General features: G+C 42.6%; 2 protein-coding genes across 7 annotated transcripts in view; one reads left to right on the top strand and one right to left on the bottom strand.

Annotated features, from left to right (window-relative positions):
* The first annotated feature begins 347 nt into the window (after positions 1-347).
* Positions 348-21732, top strand: part of cdk10 (cyclin dependent kinase 10) — a 72293-nt gene continuing 50908 nt past the window's right edge. For 2 of the 3 annotated variants that reach the window (XM_061822394.1, XM_061822392.1), the window contains exons 1-5: positions 348-567; positions 900-972; positions 1072-1143; positions 1293-1395; positions 13705-13767. In XM_061822394.1, the coding sequence (XP_061678378.1) occupies positions 481-567; positions 900-972; positions 1072-1143; positions 1293-1395; positions 13705-13767 (398 nt within the window). In that variant the 5' untranslated portion in view covers positions 348-480. The remainder of the gene's footprint in view (positions 568-899; positions 973-1071; positions 1144-1292; positions 1396-13704; positions 13768-21732) is intronic. The other variant, XM_061822393.1, reaches the window with a different exon arrangement.
* The window catches only part of vps4a (vacuolar protein sorting 4 homolog A), a 160112-nt gene continuing 148124 nt past the window's right edge, over positions 9745-21732 (bottom strand). For 3 of the 4 annotated variants that reach the window (XM_061822391.1, XM_061822390.1, XM_061822389.1), the window contains one exon: positions 9745-10573. In XM_061822391.1, the coding sequence (XP_061678375.1) occupies positions 10316-10573 (258 nt within the window). In that variant the 3' untranslated portion in view covers positions 9745-10315. The remainder of the gene's footprint in view (positions 10574-21732) is intronic. The other variant, XM_061822384.1, reaches the window with a different exon arrangement.

The following is a 21732-nucleotide window of genomic DNA, read 5'->3' as shown; positions in this document are numbered from 1 at the left end:
ATCAGGTTGAGTTACAGCAGGATAGTATGTCACATCTGTTTTCTATTTCTGTTTGGGTAACTCATCGGGGTCAACTCTTATCTACCAGAGCAAGTTTCTACTTGTAACGATTCCTTTCGACAGCTGGCAAGGTGTCAACATGTTTACACTTGGCAGAAGGGCCTGCTATGCCTTGCTAGATCATGGAGATCAAATTCCAAACGACGAAACAATGACGAAACCATATAAAAACAGATTACACCTCCACGCACTCAAACTTCCCGGGAATTCGTTTGTTTTCCAATATGGCGGAAAATGAATGCGCATGCTCGGCAGTGACGTCATCGCAGCCCTCTATTTACGCATCGGAAATTTGTACGCGACCAAATCCTTCCCCCGGAAGCACATAATAAGATGCGTACTATGCCACCCTTACTCTTGTTCACGATCAGTGTGAAATAAAACTCTTTATTTTGTCGGAAAAGCCGGTGTTATTTTAGGATGGACCCTGCAAGAGAGGAAGAACTGGACCAAATAAGGCTCAAATCGATGAAGAAACGAGTTTTCACAGTCCCCACAAATGATAGGGTAAGGACAAGTGGATGTGTATGCTGATAAACTGTCGTTCACAGATCAAAACATATACATAGATGTACTTTGCATTTCAACATGTCAAAACTGTTTTTTATTCTTGACAGTCGAAAACCGATTTGCTTTGCTGTCAAAGGTAGTTAGTTATTCCGAGTTTGTTGTTCGGTGCAAAAAGATCTCAAGTTGCAGTTATCAGCCATAGACAGTAATGGTAGTGTTGATTTGCATTGGCTTCAAATATTTTTTGTTTCCCCCACCCACCAGTATATGACATTATTTTCTGAGCCAAATTATACAAGTAATTGGCTCAGAACTATCTCTTTTTCCAGTTTGGAAGGTGTAGGAGTGTTCGAAGGTTTGAAAAGCTCAACCGAATAGGAGAAGGAACTTATGGCATTGTTTGTAAGTCATACACTAATGTGGGTAAAATACAGTTGTCATTCAAAAGCCTGCTGTCGAATAACTTTTCTCCCCCCCCCCCCCCCCCACACACACACACAGACCGTGCCCGTGACACCAACTCTGATGAAATTGTTGCACTGAAGAAGGTTCGGATGGATAAAGAAAAAGATGGTGATTACATAATTTGTTCTTTGTCTTTGTTAGTTTTTTTTCAATTATAAATTAGGAGTATTATATTAGGAGTGTGTTCTCGTGTGTGTGTGTGTGTGTGTGTGTGGTGTGTGTGTGTGTGTTTGTGTCTGTGTGTCTGTGTCTGTCAGGAATTCCTATCAGCAGCCTCAGAGAGATAACCCTGTTGCTGCGGCTCCGACATCCCAACATAGTGGAGCTGAAGGAGGTGGTTGTGGGCAGTCACCTTGAAAGGTCAGCATTGCAGAACTCACAGATGGACTGTATGAGACGCAGAACTAGTACATCATTAAATTTTTAGCACCTCACCTCTGCAATTAAACAAGAGAACATTAACTGTTCTTTTTTTCCTTTCGGCTTGTCCCATTAGGGGTCGCCACAGTGTGTCATCCAAGCCAGGCATGTCAAACATACGGCCTGTGGGCCGGATTAAATTATACAACAGGCTGGCATAGATTTTTGAGTACCGTATTTTCCACACGATAAGGCACACCTTCAATGAATGGCCTATTTTAAAACATTTTTCCTATATAAGGCGCATACAAGATGCTACAGTAGAGGATATTAGATGGAGCTGCACTAAATACTCAATATTGATCCATATACAAGGCACACCGTCGGCTTTTGAGAAAATTAAAGGCTTTTAGGTGTGCCTCGTAGTGCGGAAAATACGGTATGTCAAAAAAGAAACAAGTCTCATTTCATCCTTTCTGCCAATAGCAGCGATTTATTAATTTTTTAAAAATAAATAAAAACCAAATGCTTCATCCCGCCGCTTGAGGGCAGTAAAAGTGCTCACGCTCGGCATGCGGCACCGAGTTAGTCAAAGGAGATAAAAATTCGGAACGTGATGTGTTAAAGTTAAAATAAACTGGCAATCGAGCTTCACTATTTACCACTACCAAGCAAGTTATCGGTAAACACAGGCTTCCTAAAATGGCAATATCCCAAAAAAAAAAAAAAGTGGACATGGAGTGCAGTTTTCCAGGAAAAATACACTTGAGAAGTATTTATTCACAGAAGTGAATGCAAAACCAGTGTGCTTGGTATATAATCAGCAAGTTGCAGTGTTCAAAGAGTTTATTTGACGCCACTATAAGACTCAATATAAAGACAAGTACTGTATGACCACTTGAAAGGACAAATGAGGAAAGATGAGATAAACAGATTGGTCGCTGTCTGAATAAAGGGTTAGGGCTAACCCTACTTTTACGCGCAGCTGTGATATTGCTGATGGGGCTGTAAGAGTTAGCTACATTATTGCTAAAGAGCTGGTGCAGGCATCCAAGCCAATTTCTTATGGGGAGTTTGTAAAAAATGCATGCTGAAGGCGGCAGAAGTCGTGTGCCCTGACAAGTGACCTGCCTTTGCCAATATTAGTCTAACGAGGAACACTGTTGCAGAACGGATGACAAAACTCTCACGTGACTTGAGAAAATCAAGCCATTCATCGCATTTTCAAGTGCAGGAGAATAGAGCACCAATGTCACAGATTGTTCAACTGGCCATATTCATTAAGAGGTGTTGATGAAACTTTGACGGACACCAAGGAGCTGCTTGAATTGGTGCCCATGAATGACACCACAACAGCAGATGACATTTTCAGTGCTCTCGTTGAAGTGCTGGACAAAGTGGGAGTGGACTGGTCCCGTGCCGTAAGCCTGGCTACCGACGGTGCGGCATCAATGGTTGGGAGAAAGGCAGGCATTGGCACAAAATTCTGTGACAAAGTATAGACCGCAAATGGATGACAAGAGTTTTGGGCATTTCAATGTATTTTGCACCAGCAGGCGTTATGTTGCAAAACACTGCAAATGGAGCAAGTTATGAGTGTGGTTGTGAAAACTGTCAATTTAATCAGAGCGTGCAGTCTAAATCACTGTCAGTTTCTAAGTGATAATGAAATTCATGCTGGGCTTCCATATCACACTGACGTGCGGTGGTTAAGAAGAGGCGCAGTACTCAAGCGAGAGAGAGAGAGAGAGAGATGATACGAAATTTATTTCCATTCATGAATACAGATCAATAAAAATAAGAATAATCTTGTCATTCTTCTTCTTCTTCTTTTCCTTTCGGCTTGTCCCGTTAGGGGTCGCCACAGCGTGTCATCTTTTGCCATCTTAGCCTATCTCCTGCATCTTCCTCTCTAACCCCAACTGCCCTCATGTCTTCCCTCACCACATCCATAAACCTTCTCTTTGGTCTTCCTCTCGCTCTTTTGCCTGGGAACTCCATCCTCAGCATCCTTCTACCAATATACTCACTCTCTCGCCTCTGAACATGTCTAAACCATCGAAGTCTGCTCTCTCGAATCTTGTCTCCAAAACATCCAGCTTTGGCTGTCCCTCGAATGAGCTCATTTCTAATCCTATCCAACCTGGTCACTCCGAGCGAGAACCTCAACATCTTCATTTCTGCCACCTCCAGTTCAGCTTCCTGTTGTTTCTTCAGTGCCACCGTCTCTAATCCGTACATCATGGCCGGCCTCACCACTGTTTTGTAAACTTTGCCCTTCATCCTAGCAGACACTCTTCTGTCACATAACACACCAGACACCTTTCGCCAGCTGTTCCAACCTGCTTGGACCCGTTTCTTCACTTCCTGACCACACTCTCCATTGCTCTGTATTGTTGACCCCAAGTATTTGAAGTCGTCCACCCTCGCTATCTCTTCTCCCTGTAGCCTCACTCTTCCCCCTCTACTTTTCTCATTCACGCACATATATTCTGTTTTACTTCGGCTAATCTTCATTCCTCTACTTTCCAGTGCATGTCTCCATCTTTCCAATTGTTCCTCTGCATGCTCCCTGCTTTCACTGCATATGACAATATCATCTGCGAACATCATGGTCCAAGGGGATTCCAGTCTAACCTCATCTGTCAGCCTATCCATTACCACTGCAAACAGGAAGGGGCTCAGAGCTGATCCCTGATGCAGTCCCACCTCCACCTTAAATTCCTCTGTCACACCTAAGGCACACCTCACCATTGTTCTGCTGCCATCATACATGTCCTGTACTATTTTAACATACTTCTCTGCCACACCAGACTTACGCATGCAGTACCACAGTTCCTCTCTTGGTACTCTGTCATAGGCTTTCTCTAGATCCACAAAGACACAATGTAGCTCCTGCTGACCTTCTCTGTACTTTTCCACGAGCATCCTCAAGGCAAATAATGCATCTGTGGTACTCTTTCTAGGCATGAAACCATACTGTTGCTCGCAGATACTTACTTCTGTCCTGAGTCTAGCCTCCACTACTCTTTCCCATAACTTCATTGTGTGGCTCATCAACTTTATTCCTCTATAGTTCCCACAGCTCTGAACATCCCCTTTCTTCTTAAAAATGGGAACTAGAACACTTTTCCTCCATTCTTCAGGCATCTTTTCGCCCGCTAGTATTCTGTTGAATAAGTTGGTCAAAAACTCCACAGCCATCTCTCCAAATTGGTTCCATACCTCTACCGGTATGTCATCAGGACCAACTGCCTTCCCATTTTTCATCCTTTGTAATGCCTTTCTGACTTCCCCCTTAGTAATCATTTCCACTTCCTGGTCCTTCACTCTTGCCTCTTCAACTCTTCCTTCTCTCTCATTTTCTTCATTCGTCAACTTCTCAAAGTATTCTTTCCATCTATTTAGCACACTACCGGCACCAGTCAACACATTTCCATCTCTATCCTTAATCACCCTAACCTTCTGCACATCCTTCCCATCTCTATCCCTCTGTCTGGCCAACCTGTAGAGATCCTTTTCTCCTTCTTTCGTGTCCAACCTGGTGTACATGTCTTCATATGCCTCTTGTTTAGCCTTTGCCACCTCTACCTTTGCCCTACGTCGCATCTCGATGTACTCCTTTCGCCTCTCCTCAGTCCTCTCAGTATCCCACTTCTTCTTCGCTAATCTCTTTCCTTGTATGACTCCCTGTATTATGGGGTTCCACCACCAAGTCTCCTTCTCCCCTTTCCTACCAGATGACACACCAAGTACTCTCCTGCCTGTCTCTTTGATCACCTTGGCTGTCGTCGTCCAGTCTTCCGGGAGCTTCGGTTGTCCATCGAGAGCCTGTCTCACCTCTTTCCGGAAGGCCGCACAACATTCTTCCTTTCTCAGCTTCCACCACCTTGTTCTCTGCTCTACCTTGGTCTTCTTAATCTTCCTACCCACCACCAGAATCATCCTACATACTACCATCCTATGCTGTCGAGCTACACTCTCCCCTACCACTACTTTACAGTCAGTAACCTCCTTCAGATTACATCGTCTGCACAAAATATAATCTACCTGCGTGGTTCTACCTCCGCTCTTGTAGGTCATTATATGTTCCTCCCTCTTCTGGAAATAAGTGTTCACTACAGCCATCTCCATCCTTTTTGCAAAGTCCACCACCATCTGCCCTTCAAAGTTCCTTTCCTGGATGCCGTACTTACCCATCACTTCTTCATCGCCCCTGTTTCCTTTACCAATATGTCCATTACAATCTGCACCAATCACAACTCTCTCGCTGTCTGGGATGCTCAGAACTACTTCATCTAGTTCCTTCCAGAATTTCTCTTTCAACTCTAGGTCACATCCTACCTGTGGTGCATAGCCGCTAACCACATTATACATAACACCCTCAATTTCAAATTTTAGTCTCATCACTCGATCTGATACTCTTTTCACCTCCAAGACATTCTTAGCCAGCTCTTCCTTTAAAATAACCCCTACTCCATTTCTCTTCCCATCTACTCCGTGGTAGAATAATTTAAACCCTGCTCCCAAACTTCTAGCCTTACTACCTTTCCACCTGCTCTCTTGGATGCACAGAATATCAACCTTTCTCCTAATCATCATGTCAACCAATTCCTGAGCTTTTCCTGTCATAGTCCCAACATTCAAAGTCCCTACACTCAGTTGTAGGCTCTGTGCATTCCTCTTTTTCTTCTGACGCTGGATCCGGTTTCCTCCTCTTCTTTGTCTTCGACCCACAGTAGCTGAATTTCCACCGACGCCCTGCAGGTTAGCAGTGCCGGGGGCGGGCGTTGTTAACCCGGGCCATGACCGATCCGGTATGGGATTCTTTAGATGAACGCTCATATTTGTTTGGCACAGTTTTTACGCCGGATGCCCTTCCTGACGCAACCCTCTGCATTTATCCGGGCTTGGGACCGGCCTACAGATTGCACTGGTTTGTGCCCCCATAGGGCTGCATTAAGAATAATCTTGTCATATTAAAGACTATTATTGTTCAGTATACTCTTGCTTCAGCAGGTCCAGCTTAGTAGTTTGCTTGTTTGTTGTAGATGATGTAGTCTAATCTTATTGCCTATGCACTGCTATTTATTTGATTTACTTTGTGTTTCTTTATGTATTTCAAAACACAGACAATTAAGGAGAATGTTTTTTTTCATAGCTCCCACTTGAGTTTAAGTGTGGTACGTTGGTTCAGGTGTAAAACTGCATTCACTCAACTGTTAAAATAGACTTGTTGTTAACACGTTCATAACCTAACATGAAAATCATTTTTTAGTTTTTTTTTTTTTGTGAATGTGTTGTGCTTAGAAAAGATCCCTGATCGTCCGTGATTATAATATGTAGGCTAGGCTACAAATGTAAGCATATTACTGAAAAGGTAAATATTTGGAGTTGACATTCTTTTACTCATCAGGCACACCTGAGAATAGAGTCTGGAACTGAGTTTGACATGCTTGATTCAAGCCAATCTCCTGCAGCTTTCTCTCTAACACCAACTGCCCTCATGTCTTCCCTCACAACATCCATCAACTTTCTCTTTGGTCTTCCTGTCGCTCTTTTAGCCGCGCCATCCTCAGCTCCCTTCCATCAATATACTCATTCTCTTACCTCTGGACAGGTCCAAACCATTGAAGTCTACTCTCTTGAACCTTGTCTTCAAAACATCTAACTTTGGTTTTCCCTCTCATGAGCTCATTTCTAATCCTATCCAACCTGCTCACTCCTAGTGAGAACCTCAACATCTTCATTTCTGTCACCTCCAGTTCTGTTTCCTGTTGTCTCTTCAGTGCCACGGTTTCTAATCCATACATCATGGCCGGCCTCACCACTGTTTTATAAACTTTGGCCTTCATCCTACCAGAGACTCTTCTGTCACATAACACGCCAGACACCTGCTGCCAGCTTTTCCAACCTGCTTGGACCAGTTTCTTCACTTCCTTACCACACTCACCATTGCTCTGGATTGTTGACCCCAAGTATTTGAAGTCATCCACCCTCGCTATTTCTTCTCCCTGGAACCTCACTCTTCCCCCTCCACCCATCTCATTCATGCACATATATTGTTTCACTTTGGGTAATCTTCATTCCTCTCCTTTCCAGTGCACGCCTCCATCTTTCTAATTGTTCCTCCACCTGCTCCCTGCTTTCACAGCAGGTCACAATATCATCTGCAAACATCATGGTCCAAGTGGATTCCAGTCAAACTTCATCTGTCACCTGATCCATTACCACAGCAAACAGGAAGGGGCTCAGAGCTGATCCCTGATGCAGTCCCACCTCCACCTTAAATTCTTCTGTCATACCTATGGGACACCTCACCACTGTTCTGTTGCAGTCATACATGCCCTGCACTATTCGAACATATTTCTGTGCCACACCAGACTTACGAATGGAGTACCACAGTTCCTGTCTCGATACTCTGTCATTGGCTTTCTCTAGGTCCGCAGAGACGCAATGTAGCACCTTCTGACCTTCTCTGTACTTTTCCACGAGCATCCTCAAGGCCAATAATGCATCTGTGGTACTCTTTTTAGGCATGAAACCATACTGTTCCTCGCAGATACTTAGTTCTGTCCTGAGTCTTGCCTCCACTATTCTTTTCCATAAATACATTGTGTGGCTCATCAACTTTATTCCTCGATAGTTCCTGCAGCTCTGCAAATCGCCTTTGTACTTAAAAATGGGAAATAGTACACTTTTCCTCCATTCTTGAGGCATCTTCTCTTCCGCTAGTATTCTGCTGAATAAGTTGGTCAAAAACTCCACAGCCACCTCTCCAAATTATTTCCATACCTCCATCCCACCTTACAAATCATTGGTACTACCTGGTCCTTCACACTTGCCTCTTCTACTCTTTTATCTCATTTTCTTCATTCATCAACTTCTCAAAGTATTCTTTCCATCTATTGAGGACACTACTGGCAGTAGCCAATGCATTTTCATCTCTATCACCCTTACCTGCTGAACATACTTCCCATCACTATCCCTCGGTCTGGCCAACCTGTAGAGATCTTTTTCTCCTTTTGTGTCCAACCAGGTGTACATGACATATGCCTCTTGTTTCGCCTTTGCCACTTCGACCTTTCCCCTACGTCACATCTCAATATATTCCTTTTGGCTCTCCTCAGTCCTCTCAGTGTCCCACTTCTTCACTAATTTCTTTCCTGTATGACTTCCTGTACTTTGGTGTTCCACCATCAAGTCTCCTCCCCTTTCCTTCCAGAAGACAACCAAAGTACTCTCCTGGCTGTCTCTCTGATCACCTTGGCTGTAGTCGTGCAGTCTTATGGGAGCTCCTCCTGTCCATCGAGAGCATGTTTCACCTCTTTCTGAAAGGCCGCACAACATTCTTCCTTTCTCATCTTCCACCACATGGTTCTCTGCTCTGTGTCTTCTTAATCTTCCTACTCGCCACCAGAGTCATCCATTAAGGTGATCAGAGGGACAGGCTGCTTAGTACCTGCGTCTTCTGGTAGGAAAGGGGAGAAGGAGATTTGGTGGTGTAACCCCAAATACAGGAAGTGATACAAGAACAGAGGTTAGTGACGAAGTGGGGCAATGAGAGGACTGAGGAAAGTCAAAAGAAATTCATTGAGATGCGATGAAGGGCAAAGGTAGAAGTGGCGAAGGCTAAACAAGATGCATCTGATGATGTGCACCAGGTTGGACACAAAAGAAGGAGAAAAGGATCACGACAAGTTGGCCAAACAGAGGGACAGAGGGAGGGATGTGCAGCAGGTAAAGGTGATCATCGATAGAGATGGAAATTTGTTGACTGGTGCCAGTAGTGTGCAAAATAGTTGGAAAGAATACTTTGAGAAGTTGATGAATTAAGAAAATGAAAGAAGGAAGAGTTGAAGAGGCAAGTGTGAAGCACCAGGAAGTGGCAATGATTACAATCAGAATCAGGTTTCATCTCCAAGTATGAAACAACATACAAGGAATTTGTCTCCGGCAGTTGGTGCCGACCTGGTACGACATTTACAACAAAGAACAAACAAAAACAAAGAAATAGAGACATTCAGTTAATGATGCAGAGGCAGGGTTCTTCTTCATTTATCATTCATTTAAAAGTGCATCAATGCTCCACATTATGTTAATCATGTACAGAGTGCCCGTTCCTGTTTGCGGTTTCCGCTATAGACCAGTGCAATGACACTTGTGCAAAGCGAGCAGTTTAAAGTGATGAATCGTGCAATAGTCTACAGTTTGTTACTTATACTCACACTGGTTGGACCAGCAGGATGTGAGGGTGTGTCCTAACATCGGTAGGTTCCCTGATCAAGAATTTAATGAGAGAAAAACTATATGCCTGCTAGTTTTGACTTTCATTGATCGGTACCACTTACCTGACATATGGAGTTGGAAGAGCTGATGGCCAGGATGTTGAGGGTCCGAAAGGATCCTGCTGACTCTGGACCTAATTTGAGTGGCGTGCAAGTCTTCAAGGGTGGGTAGGGTTGTACCGACAATTCACTTTGATTGTACGTTACAGTCAGTTTGTCCTTTTTTGTGGCAGCCCCAAACCAGACTGTGATGGAGGTACAGTTGACACAAGACACACAGTGTCAGGGGCAGCTGTGATGAAGGATACCTCCTGAAGTCCACAGTCATCACTCCAGTCTTTACAGTGTTCAATGCCAGGTTGTGATGGCCACACCAAAGCTCCAGTCTCATCACATCCTTTGCTGGGCTTTTTTGAGGATGGAGTTGATGTTCGTCTCCCACTTTAGGTCTTGTGAGACTCTAATTCCCAACAACTTGAAGGTCTCAACAGTTGACACAAGACACACAGTGTCAGGGGGAGCTGTGATGAAGGATACCTCCTGAAGTCCACAGTCATCTCTCCAGTCTTTACAGTGTTCAACGCCAGGTTGTGTTGGCCACACCAAAGCTCCAGTGTCGTCACTTCCTGTTGCTACACAGACTCGTTACCATCTTTAATGAGGCTGATGACTGTGGTGTCATCTGCGAACTTCAGGAGTTTGACCGTCGGGTGCCTCAAGGTGGAGTCGTTTGTGTGGAGCGGGAAGAGCAGAGGGGAGAGGACACAAGGTCGGGGTGCACGGTGCTGATTATGCGCATGGATGAGGTGGTTTCCACCCAGCCTCACTTGGTGTGTCCTGCCTGTCAGGAAGTTGTAGATCCACTGGGAGATGGCCGATGAGACGCTGAGCTGGAGAAGTTTAGAGAACAGGAGTTGAGGGATGATGGTGTTAAACACAGAGTTGAAGTCAACGAACAGGATCCTTGCATAGGTTGTTGACGGCATCTTCTCATCTGACGCGGACCTTTGCTGAACGTTTTTGGTTGACGGGGTCCAGAGACGGACGGAAGACAACAGGGTGAGTCCAATTTTGGTTTAAAAAGAGTGAAACCGGTTCAAAGAGCAAATAACGGGGAGCCATTAAAACGTGTAAGGAGACGCGATCAAGACTTGTCCTATACTAGTCAATGTCAAGCAGTTTGAGGGTGATGGAGCCCTGTCGCACACTTAAATTCCGTGTGTAAATAGTTTTTGCTCCTAAAATTCCCAAAACATCCAGAGGGTGACGCAGCCCTGTCGCGCACTTAAATTACGTGTGTAAATAGCTTTTGCTCCTTGTGAGGGTGACTGAACTCTGTCGCGCACTTGAATTGTGTGTAAATAGCTTTTGCTCCTAAAGTTCCCAAAACATCCTGAGGGTGACGGAGCCCTGTCGTGCACTTAAATTCCGTGTGTAAATAGCGTCGCAATAAATTCCATAAAATACCCTATTCCCGTGTGCAAGAGAAAATTGAGTGAAAGTAGTGGTATATTCTCAGGTGTAAACTGAACACACCTCTGTGGAAAATAAAGGCAATAATTCTCTTTAAAGTGACTAAAATCGGAAAAAAATAATAGTAAGGAAAAACGTAGAGACACACTGCAATGTAAAGATTGGAAATATGCCGAAAAAAATTAATCCAACACAAAAGTAATATTTATATAAATGGATAACAACACAATTTCACTGGTCATTTAAATAGCCAGAAAATAGCGACCTTGCAAGAGGATATCATAAAATAAGTAATAATAAGTAGTAATAAAGAGATATATAGAATATTGGAAGAAAATTGCATGAGAGAGAGAGATGAGAATGTTGAAAGAAAATTAAATGTTTCATAGAAGAGATGATGACGAAAAAGGACTGACATCAGGGCAATAAAGGAAAGTTGAAAATTAAGAACAGAGAGGTGAGTGCACGTGCTTCTCTACCCCCACTGCCTTTTTCACAATGTTACATAACATAAAATAATGACAAACTGAGACAGACTGGACTTGGACAAAACTTTTTAAGGGGAGTGTGTTGACTGCACCTCAGGACATACAAAATAAGACTACCTTGCGTGCCTGACTTTGACACTTTAATTCCCTCAGACCAGATGCAATAATATTAATCATAATAGATATAAGTAATGCATTTCTTTCAACCCCAGTGGGTAAAGAATGCCAAATTTGATTTGCATTTACATTTGGAGTCAAAATTTCAACTCCATGGTTTATTTAAATATGAAGCAATAGCGTCTCGTGATAAGGAAATGTGAAAGACAGTGGCTCTTTTAAAGCATCTGGCTAAAAACGGGCACAAAGAAAAAAGAAACTCCAAATTTGCCAATAACGGGTTAAACATTTTACAAACTCGAAAGCCACAAACAATTCAACAATTTGTTATTTTTGGGACTGACACATTAATGCTTCATTTGGGTATCAAATTAGCCAAATTAACAACTCCATTACACAAAATGATGCAATAAGCAAGACTTAAAAATGACATCATTGTTGAAATGGAGGGCGGAAGCGAAAAAAGCATTTTGCAACATAAAGCAAGCATTGGTGACAAGCGCGGTCTTGATTTTACCAAATTGTGATAAGATGATGACTTTCAAAGGTCACTTTATGACTTCATAGAAATAAGTGCATTAACTGTTTGGTTTCACCTTCTGCGAAACATGACTTTTCTATCAAAATGGAAAGATCTACAACTCTTAATCCAGCAAATGTTGCCATTTCCGGGAGATGGAAGAAAACATGACTGTCAAAAATTGGGAAAGATATAATCTTTTTTTAAATAAATAAAGCAGATGTGACATGAAAGACCAGCCATTACCAATAGGGAATGTTGTGTTCGTATTTGGGAAAACCAAATCAGAATATGCTGTAGCATTTTCTGCTAAAACAGTACAACTAACACTAACTGAGGCATGTAAACTAATGAAAGAAAAATGTAACGATTTATACAGACAACCAATATGCATTTGCAACGGTTTATATTTTTGCGCAATACTGGAAAAAAAAAACACAGTTAATTTCATCCACAGCCAATGCATGCAAAATTGTTAGTTCAATTACTAAATGAAAAACTGCAAAAAACTGTTGCTGTATCCAAATGTGTCACACAGACATCAAACAAAAAATATGAATTCATTGGGAAATGCTTTGCTGATAAAATAAGCAAGCAAGGAAGCTGCATGGAGGGGAAAAAAAACTCAAATTATGACGTTGATACAACTACAAATCTTAGAATTGAATACATTATGAGAAACTCAGCAAAATAGTCAAAAAATGGAACAGGATGTATGAAAATAAATAAATAAATAAATAAAACCTCCATGGCCAAACAAACCACTTACACCAAATTAACTTGTCTAAATTGAGTCATTAACTAACACATGTTTCAACAGCAGGAATAATGGCAGGACAGGTAACATTAATATTATACTCACAAAAATTGGAGGACAGGTAACATTAATATTATACCAACAAAAAAAAAACACAAATTAAAATAAACATTCTCCATATTGTCCACATGAACTTTATTGAATTAAACCAAAGTGAGATTTATTAATCAAAATGTATGTTTATCACACATTTACTGCAATGAAGACAATGCTTGTGCTTGCAAAGAACGCTTTGCTCAGCACATATGTTGTTTTCGTACATCTTTGTTAGTTTACATATCGTAACTTTCCAACAACATGCAGACACATAGTCACACAAACCCGTTTATGCTCGCCCCCCACCCTTTAAGATTTTTCACCGTTGGTAGGGAGCTCCTAAATCTAATAAAAAGAGAGGTTTCAAGGAAGACTGCTTTAGAACATTCAAGAATTGTACCTGACTCTTCTTCGTTCTCTTTGAACGCAAGTAACAGAAAACAGGTATTCTCTCCTTATTACTTGGTATTTAACAAATGTCAAATTGAATTTACTTGACACAATATGAAAAAAAGTGTTGCTTGGTCATAATAGATGCATTCTCAAAATGAGTAGAACTCTTTCCAACAGAGCATCCCGACTTATCGACATCAGCAGGATATCACATTGGTGGAACCAGGAGACTGCATCCTGGTGAGGAGCAAAAAGAAGTGCTCGAATTTTCCTAAGTGGGAATGTCAGGTTTTGTTGAACACTCACAGCTGTTGACTTGGATTCATTTGGCACATTCCAGAAAGGTAATTTCAGTCTAGGATCCGATTGGGGAGGTGAGCTAAAGACTGGTTAACAAGCTGGGTGGATATTTATAGTATCTCAAAATAGCTGACAGCCAATGAAAAAATTTAAAGACACCCAACCTATAGGGATACCTCGATGAAATACCTACCCTAAAGTGGTTAGGTCCCGAAATGGGATGCTGTGAAGTGGTCGTAACCATCGTAACGTTCTTCGCGCTTTTGAGATATCTGTGGGGTGTCGTAATATTGTCATGCCATGCACAAAAAACCTACGGCAATCCAAAACCTAAATGATTCACAATTGGGTTCTCATGCGTGCAATGATGATCCAAAATTTATTTTATAATAAGTTCATGGTCAAGTCCGACAGATAGGGGAACAAGGAGCAGTGTTTAGTTAAATTAAGTGGTATATGATGAATAATCTGAATGCACACGAGTTGGGACACTTTGGTGACGGATGAAAATAATGGAGCAAATCCATGTTGGGGCTTTTTTCTCTGGGTCTACATCTCTGCTAATCCACGTTTCACTTTGATGGTTTGTAAAAAGTACAGAGGTAACGGCGAGCACCCTTTCTCCTAGAGCAACATTAGAAAAGGTAAGGGTGATCCAAAAACTAAAAGTTGATGAGTGGTTTCATGTAACAACAGCCATTTTGGGACAGAATAATAATTGGCTTCTTATGGGGGAACAAGCAGCAACAGCTTTATCAAAAGATTGTCGTTTGCATGGGTCCCAGACCACTTTTACAGATTATACCAGCGCTATTACCAGATAATTGCACCTTGGAAGTTATGAGTAAAACAGTACCTGATAATGAATGCAAAAATTGGGATTCTGTATATCCATTGACTTTTTTTGAAAAATAAAAAACATTTTCTGATTCTCACTGGATATTTCACTTGCGTCCATTTGCTTGGAACCAAAAACAAATTGGGAAATTTATCAGCAATGATGTGTAAAATCATTTTGGTGATTGAGAATTCATTGAAGTCATTGTCACATAGTGACATCTGGTAGTGGTAAGGAGATAACGAGCTTTTTAATAAATTGCCCAAGAATGTATCATTATTGTACTTTAGTCATCCGATGTCTGTTATTGAATCAACTTCTACTGTACAGCCAATTTCATTTGAACAATGGCATAGAAGAGAGCAGCTGAATGCCAAGGATAAAACGATCCAACATCTGCGCATTGGTGTTCCCGTGGTGTTCCGAGTGTAAATTGGCTGACCAAGTGGCAACTGGATTTGAATCTTTCGTGTGCTGGTTGGTGTGCAACCAACAAGAGCGTGGAGAGAATAAACTACATCCACCACAATGTCAAAATTGGGTAATTGGACTCAAAAGTGTTTTTGAGGCTGTGCATGAACAACTTGGAGCCACTTAATACCATTTCAAAACCAAATAGCCATGGACATGCGCCTGGCTGAAAAAGGTGGTGTCTGCGCTCTCTTTGGGGAGCTATCCATCTTCATCCTGAATTGTATGGCTGCTGATGGTGGTCTGACCGAGGCTATAAAAGGCCTTAGGGTTCTCGACGGTAAGGTGAATGAGCACTCTGGTGTTGACACCTCCACATAAGGATGGCAAATAAAAAGCACTCGTCTCATCTATTTCAATTCCATTGCGGTTTTCGCAGCTATTTTGACTTTGTGTGGTTGTTGCTGTATTCTGTCTGCGATCTTGCTGAAACTGAATTATTGCCACAGCAATCTCACCCATGGAAAACAAAATGGCGTAGATGTATCCTTTGCTGGGGACAAATCATGACGTCGTATTCTGGCTGACTTGCCTGATCTCTTTCCAGGTCCCAGCTCTTATGATGATGCATAAACAATCATTTTCCTCTGAGTGTATCAAAGTAGTTGAAGATCTGGCAAAGTGTCTATTTTGGGTGATGTGAGAATTTAAGCAAATTTTCGATAAACAGGAGGGAAATGTTGGATTAATTGGATATAAAGTTATCTCATATTTGCTTTCTTGGGTTTTTAATGCTTATGTGATGCAATGCAATCGAGAGGCAAATTCGGTGCCATGGAAACTTTGCTATGATGTACTTTAACAATGTGATGCAATCAATTTACATTGGGTGCCGTGGAAACACCAGACAGTGATGCAGAAGACAACAAAGACTGACGATATCCAGAGGATGGTGAAGACATCGCTAAGACTCACATGGACTATTTTTGACGGTTGCTTGGTTTGTCACCATTTGCTTGTGATGCGGACCACGCTAAGGAATAAAAAAGTGGAGATGTGATTAGAACGGGTTGGAGATTGTGAAAGAGACCTATCCCACGTTCTCCTCACGAGCCAGAAGTTCCTCTTGTCTTCCTTCCTTGATAATTTTACTTTGTATGTCCTAGGCTGTTTAAACCTGACAAAAGCTATTGAGGTCGTCAGCGAGCCTGTGTTTGTTTTTTTACTGGGGTGGGGGGGTTGCTTGTAACTAAGTGAGTGATTGTGATCCATGCCAGGTGATTTGTAGTCATTTGTGCCAAGGTGTTTTTCCAGTTTAACAGCATAATCCCTCTTTGGAATGTTAGTTTCTTTTAGTCAGATGGTTTCTTGTGCGATTGAAGAGGGCCCTATCCCTACTACGACATTGAACCCCTTTAGGCTGGCGGAGTTGGCGAAGTCTAGCTGTAAACCATGGCTTATTGTTATTAAACGTGTGAAAAGTTGGTCCACACACCTCCTCACAGGAACTGACACATGCAGTGACGTGATCTGTAAAAGAGTTGGCTTCCGGTCCCCGAACTGGTGACAACTAATTGAGGAGGGTCCAACCTGCTAGACCGTACAATAAATAAATCCGAATGAATTTGGACCGAATGCTGTGAATACTTGACGTGAGACGCCTTTGGTGACGACTCCTGTGGACTAAAACCATCATCTGTGTAATCTTAGTACCCAAATTGCAGCCGTATTCGTTCGAGTTGAAGCTGCGTGGCCTAGCCAAGCCTAAACAAGCTTGTACTGAAATATTTGCTGAGGAGGTAATCATCAAATGTTAGTATTTACACGAACGGCAAACACCTACGTTTCATTTACAAGGACCGTGACTACATACTAGAAAGTTGGGCAAGTAGAAACGTAAACTTAAACTTGCTTTTTGCCCAGACAACCTTAGATTAGCTGGGTAACAACGAGACATGTTTGTGATTAAAAAAAGACGATGAAAGCGGCAAGAGGACTGAACAAATCCTACAGCTGTGTGTAGGGACTTTGAATGTTGGGACTATTTCAGGAAAAGCTCAGGAGTTACTTGACATGATGATTAGGAGAAAGGTTGATTATATTGTGCATCCAAGGGAGTAAGGTGAGAAATTTAGGTGCAGGGTTTATTTTATCATGGAGGAGATGGGAAGAGAAATGCAGTAGGGGTTATTTTAAAAGAAAGAAGAGCTGGCTAAGATTGTCTTGGAGGTGAAAAGAGTATCAGATGGAGTGATGAGGCTGAAATTTGAAATTGAGGGTATGATGTACAGTGAAAAAAATAAGTATGTGAACACCTTGCTATATTGCAAGTTGTCCCACTGTGACAGAGATAATCTAAAAAGAAAAATTAAAAAAAACCTTAGAGATAATCTAAAAAGAAAAATCAAGAAATCAAAATGGTTTTTTTTTTTACCGATTTGTGTGATACGGCTGCAAATAAGTATTTCAACACCTGTCTATAAGCTAGAATTCTGACCCTCAAAGACCTGTTAGTCCCCTTTTAAAAGTCCACCTCAACTCCATGTATTATCCTGAATCAGATGCACCTCAGTGAGGTCATTAGCTGCATAAAGACACCTGTCCACCCCATACAATCAGCAAGAAACTTGTAACATGGCCAAGACCAAAGAGTGTCCAAAGACACCAGAGACAAAATTGTACAACTCCCCACGGCTGGAAAGGGCTACGGAGAAATTGCCAAGCAGCTTGGTGGAAAAAAAGCTCCACTGTTGGAGCAATCATTAGAAAATGGAAGAAGGTAAACATGGTCAATCTCAATTGGAGTGGAGCCCCATGCAAGTTATCACTTCGTAGGGTCTCAGTGATCCTTAGAAAGGTGGGGAATCTGCCCAGGACTACACAACAGGACATGGTTAATGACCTGAAAAGAGCTGGGAGCACTGTTTCCAAGGTGACTGTCATGGTTTAAAATCATGCATGGCACGGAAGGTTCCCTGCTTAAACCAGCACATTTCAAGGCCCATCTTAAGTTTGCCAATGACTATTTGGATGATACAGAGGAGTCATGGGAGAAAGTTTTGTGGTCAGAGGAGCCCAAAATGGTAGTTTTCGGTCATAATTCCACTAACCATGTTTGGAGGAAGATGAATGATGAGTTCCATCCCAAGAACACCATCTCTACTGTGAAGCATGGGTGTGGTATCATCATCTTTTGGGGGTATTTTTCTGCACATGGGACAGTACGACTGCACTGTATTAAGGAGAGTATGACCACAGCCATGTATTGTGAGATTTTGGGGAACAACCTCTTTCCCTCAGAGAATTGAAGATGCATCGTGGCTAGGTCTTTCAACATGACAATGACCCGAAGCACACATCCAGGAAAACCAAAGAGTGGCTCCGTAAAAAGCAGATCAAGGTTCTGGTGTGGCCGAGCCAGTCACCAGACATAAACCCAGTAAAAAAATTTTGGAGGGAGCTAAAACTCCGTGTTTCTCACAGACAGCCCAGAAACCTGTTTGATCTAGAGAAGATCTGTGTGGAGGAGTAGGCCAAAATCCCTCCTGCAGTGTGTGCAAACCTGGTGAACAATTACAGGAAACGTTTGACCTAATAATGTAATGTAATTGCAAACAAACACTACTGTACCAAATATTAACATTGGTTTTCGCAGGTGTTAAAATACTCATTTGCACCTGTATTACAACAATAAATCATTAAAAAAAATCATACTTTGTAATTTCTGTATTTTTTTTTAGATTATCTCTCTCACAGTGGACATGCACCTATGCTGAAAATTTCAGACCCCCCCCATTATTTCTAAGTGGGGGATCTTGTGATATAGCAGGGTGTTCAAATACTCATTTTCTTCACTGCATAATGTGATTAGTGGCTATGCCCTACTGGTAGGATGTGACCTCGAGTTGGAAGAGAAATATCTGGAAGGAACTCGACGAAATAGTCCTGAGCATCCCAGACAGAGATAGTTGTGGTTGGTGCAAATTTCAATGGACATATTGGCGAAGGAAACGGGCGATGAAGAAGTGATGGTTAAGTACAGCATCAGCAAAGGAACTTTGAGGGGCAGATTTTTTGTGGACTTTGCAAAAAGGGTGGAACTGGCATTGGTTATTTTCAGAAGAGACAGGAACATAGAGTGGCCTACAAGAGCGGAGGTAGAAGCACGCAGATGGATTATATTTTGTACCGACTGTGTTATATGAAGGAGGTGGGGGAGAGTGGAGCTTGACAGCATAGGATGGTGGTGTGTAGCATGACTCTGGTAGCGGGTAAGAAGACAAAGGTAGAGCAGAGAATCAGGTGGTGGAACTTGAGAAAGGAAGAATGTTGTGTGGCCTTTTGGAAAGAGGTGAGGCAGGATCTCAATGGACAGGAAGACCTCCCAGAAGACTGGAATACTACTGCCAAGGTATTCAGAGAGGGAGGCAGGAGAGTACTTGGGGTGTCTTCTGGGAGGAAAGAGGAGAAGGAGACTTGGTGGTGGAACCCCAAAATACAGGAAGTCATCCAAGGAAAGAGACACGGAGATGACTGAGGAGAGGTGAAAGGTATACATTGAGATGCGTCGTAGCGGAACGGTAGAAGTGGCGAAGGCTAAACAAGAGGCATATGACGACATGTACACCAGGTTAGACGTGAAAGGAGGAGAAAATGATCTCTACAGGTTGGCCAGACAGAGGGATAGCGATGGGAAGGATGTGCAGCAAGTAAAGGTGATTAAGGATAGCGATGGAAATATGTTGACTGGTGCCAGTAGTGTGCTAAGTAGATGGAAAGTGTTCTTTGAGAAGCTCATGAATGAAGAAAATGGGAGAGAAGGTAAAGTCCAAGAGGCAAGGGTGAATGACTGGGAAGTGGCATTGATCAGTCAGGGAGAAGTTAGAAAAGCACTGAACAAAATGAAAAATGGAAAGACAGTTGGTCCTCATGACATACCAGTGGAGGTATGGAAGCAATGTGGAGAGGTGGCTGTGGAATTTTTGACCAACTTATTCAATAGAATGCTAGCGGGAGAGAAGAAGCCAGAAGAATGGAGGAAAGATGTGCTCGTCCCAATATTTTACAACAAAGGCGATATTCAGAACTGCGGAAACTACAGAGGAATAAAGATGATGAGCCACACAAAAGTTATGGGAAAGAGTAATGGAGGCTAGACTCAGGACAGAAGTAAGTATCTGCGAGCAACAGTATGGTTTCATGCCAAGAAAGAGTATCACAGATGCATTATTTGCCTTGAGGATGCTCGTGCACAAAAACAGAGAAGGTCAGAGGGAGCTGAATTCTGTATTTATAGACCTATAGGAAGCCTATGACAGGGTACCAAGAGAGGAACTGTGGTACTGCATGCGCAAGTCTGGTGTGGCGGAGAAATATGTTCGAATAGTACAGGGCATGTATGAGGGTAGCGGAACAGCGGTGAGATGTGCCGTAAGTGTGTCAGAAGAATTTAAGGTGGAGGTGGGACTGCATCAGGGATCTGCACTGAGCCCCTTCCTGTTTGCGGTAGTAATGGATAGGCTGACAGACTAGGTTAGACTGGAATTCCCCTTGGATCATGATGTTCGCAGGTGATATTGTGATCTGCAGTAAAAGCAGGGAGCCGGCGGAGGAACAATTAGAAAGATGGAAGTACGCACTGGAAAGGAGAGGAATGAAGATTAGTTCAAACAGAATATATGTGTGTGAATGAGAGGGGCTGAGGAAGAAGAGTGAAGCCCCAGGGAGAAGGGATAGCGAGGGTGGATGACTTCAAATACTTGGGGTCAACAATACAGAGCAATGGTGAGTGTGGTAAGGAAGTGAAGACACTGGTACAAGTGGAATGGAACAGTTGGCGGAAGGTGTCTGGTGTTCCCTGTGACAGAAGAGTCTCCGCTAGGAAGAAGGGCAAAGTTAATAAAACAGCGGTGAGGCCACCCATTATGTATGGATTAGAGATGGTGGCACAGAAGAAACAACAGGAAGCAGAACTGGAGGTAGCAGAAATGAAGATTTTGAGGTTCTCGCTCGGAGTGAGCAGGTTGGATAGGATTAGAAATGAGCTCATTAGAGAGACAGCTAAAGTTGGATGTTTTGGAGACAAGGTTAGAGAGAGCAGACTTCGATGTTCAGAGGCAAGAGAGTGAGTATATTGGTAGAAGGGTGCTGAGGATGGAGATGCCAGGCAAAAGAGGGAGAGGAAGACCAAAGAAAAGGTTAATGGATGTTGTGAGGGAGGAGATGATGACAGTGGGTGTTTGAGAAGAGGATGCACGAGATCGGCTTGGGTGGAAAAAGATGACACGCTGTGGCGACCCCTACCGAGATAAGCCGAAAGAAAGAAGAAAAAGACTGTCTGTAAACGTGAAAAGTTTTTGTTGGTCCACACACCTCCTCACAGGAACTGACATACCCAGTGACACTATCTGTAAATCCATCAAGGCTGCTCGCTGAATTTTCAAAGACACTCCTGTCTGTGCAGTCAAAGCAGCTTTGAAGTTCAAAATTTTCCTTGTTGGTCCACTTTTCAACTGATTTTACCAAAGGCTTCACACACTTAAGTGCTTGCCCTTATGGAGATATTAGGTATAGTACCGTATCTTTTGGACTATAAGTCGGAGTTTTTTTTTCATAGTTTAACCGGAGGTGCGGTTATTCTCCAGAGAGACTTATAT

The sequence above is a fragment of the Syngnathoides biaculeatus genome, chromosome 6 (assembly GCF_019802595.1).
Source record: "Syngnathoides biaculeatus isolate LvHL_M chromosome 6, ASM1980259v1, whole genome shotgun sequence".
Taxonomy (NCBI): Eukaryota; Metazoa; Chordata; class Actinopteri; order Syngnathiformes; family Syngnathidae; genus Syngnathoides; species Syngnathoides biaculeatus.
Note: the sequence above shows the minus strand (reverse complement) of the source record. Positions and strands in the feature narration are given on the sequence as shown.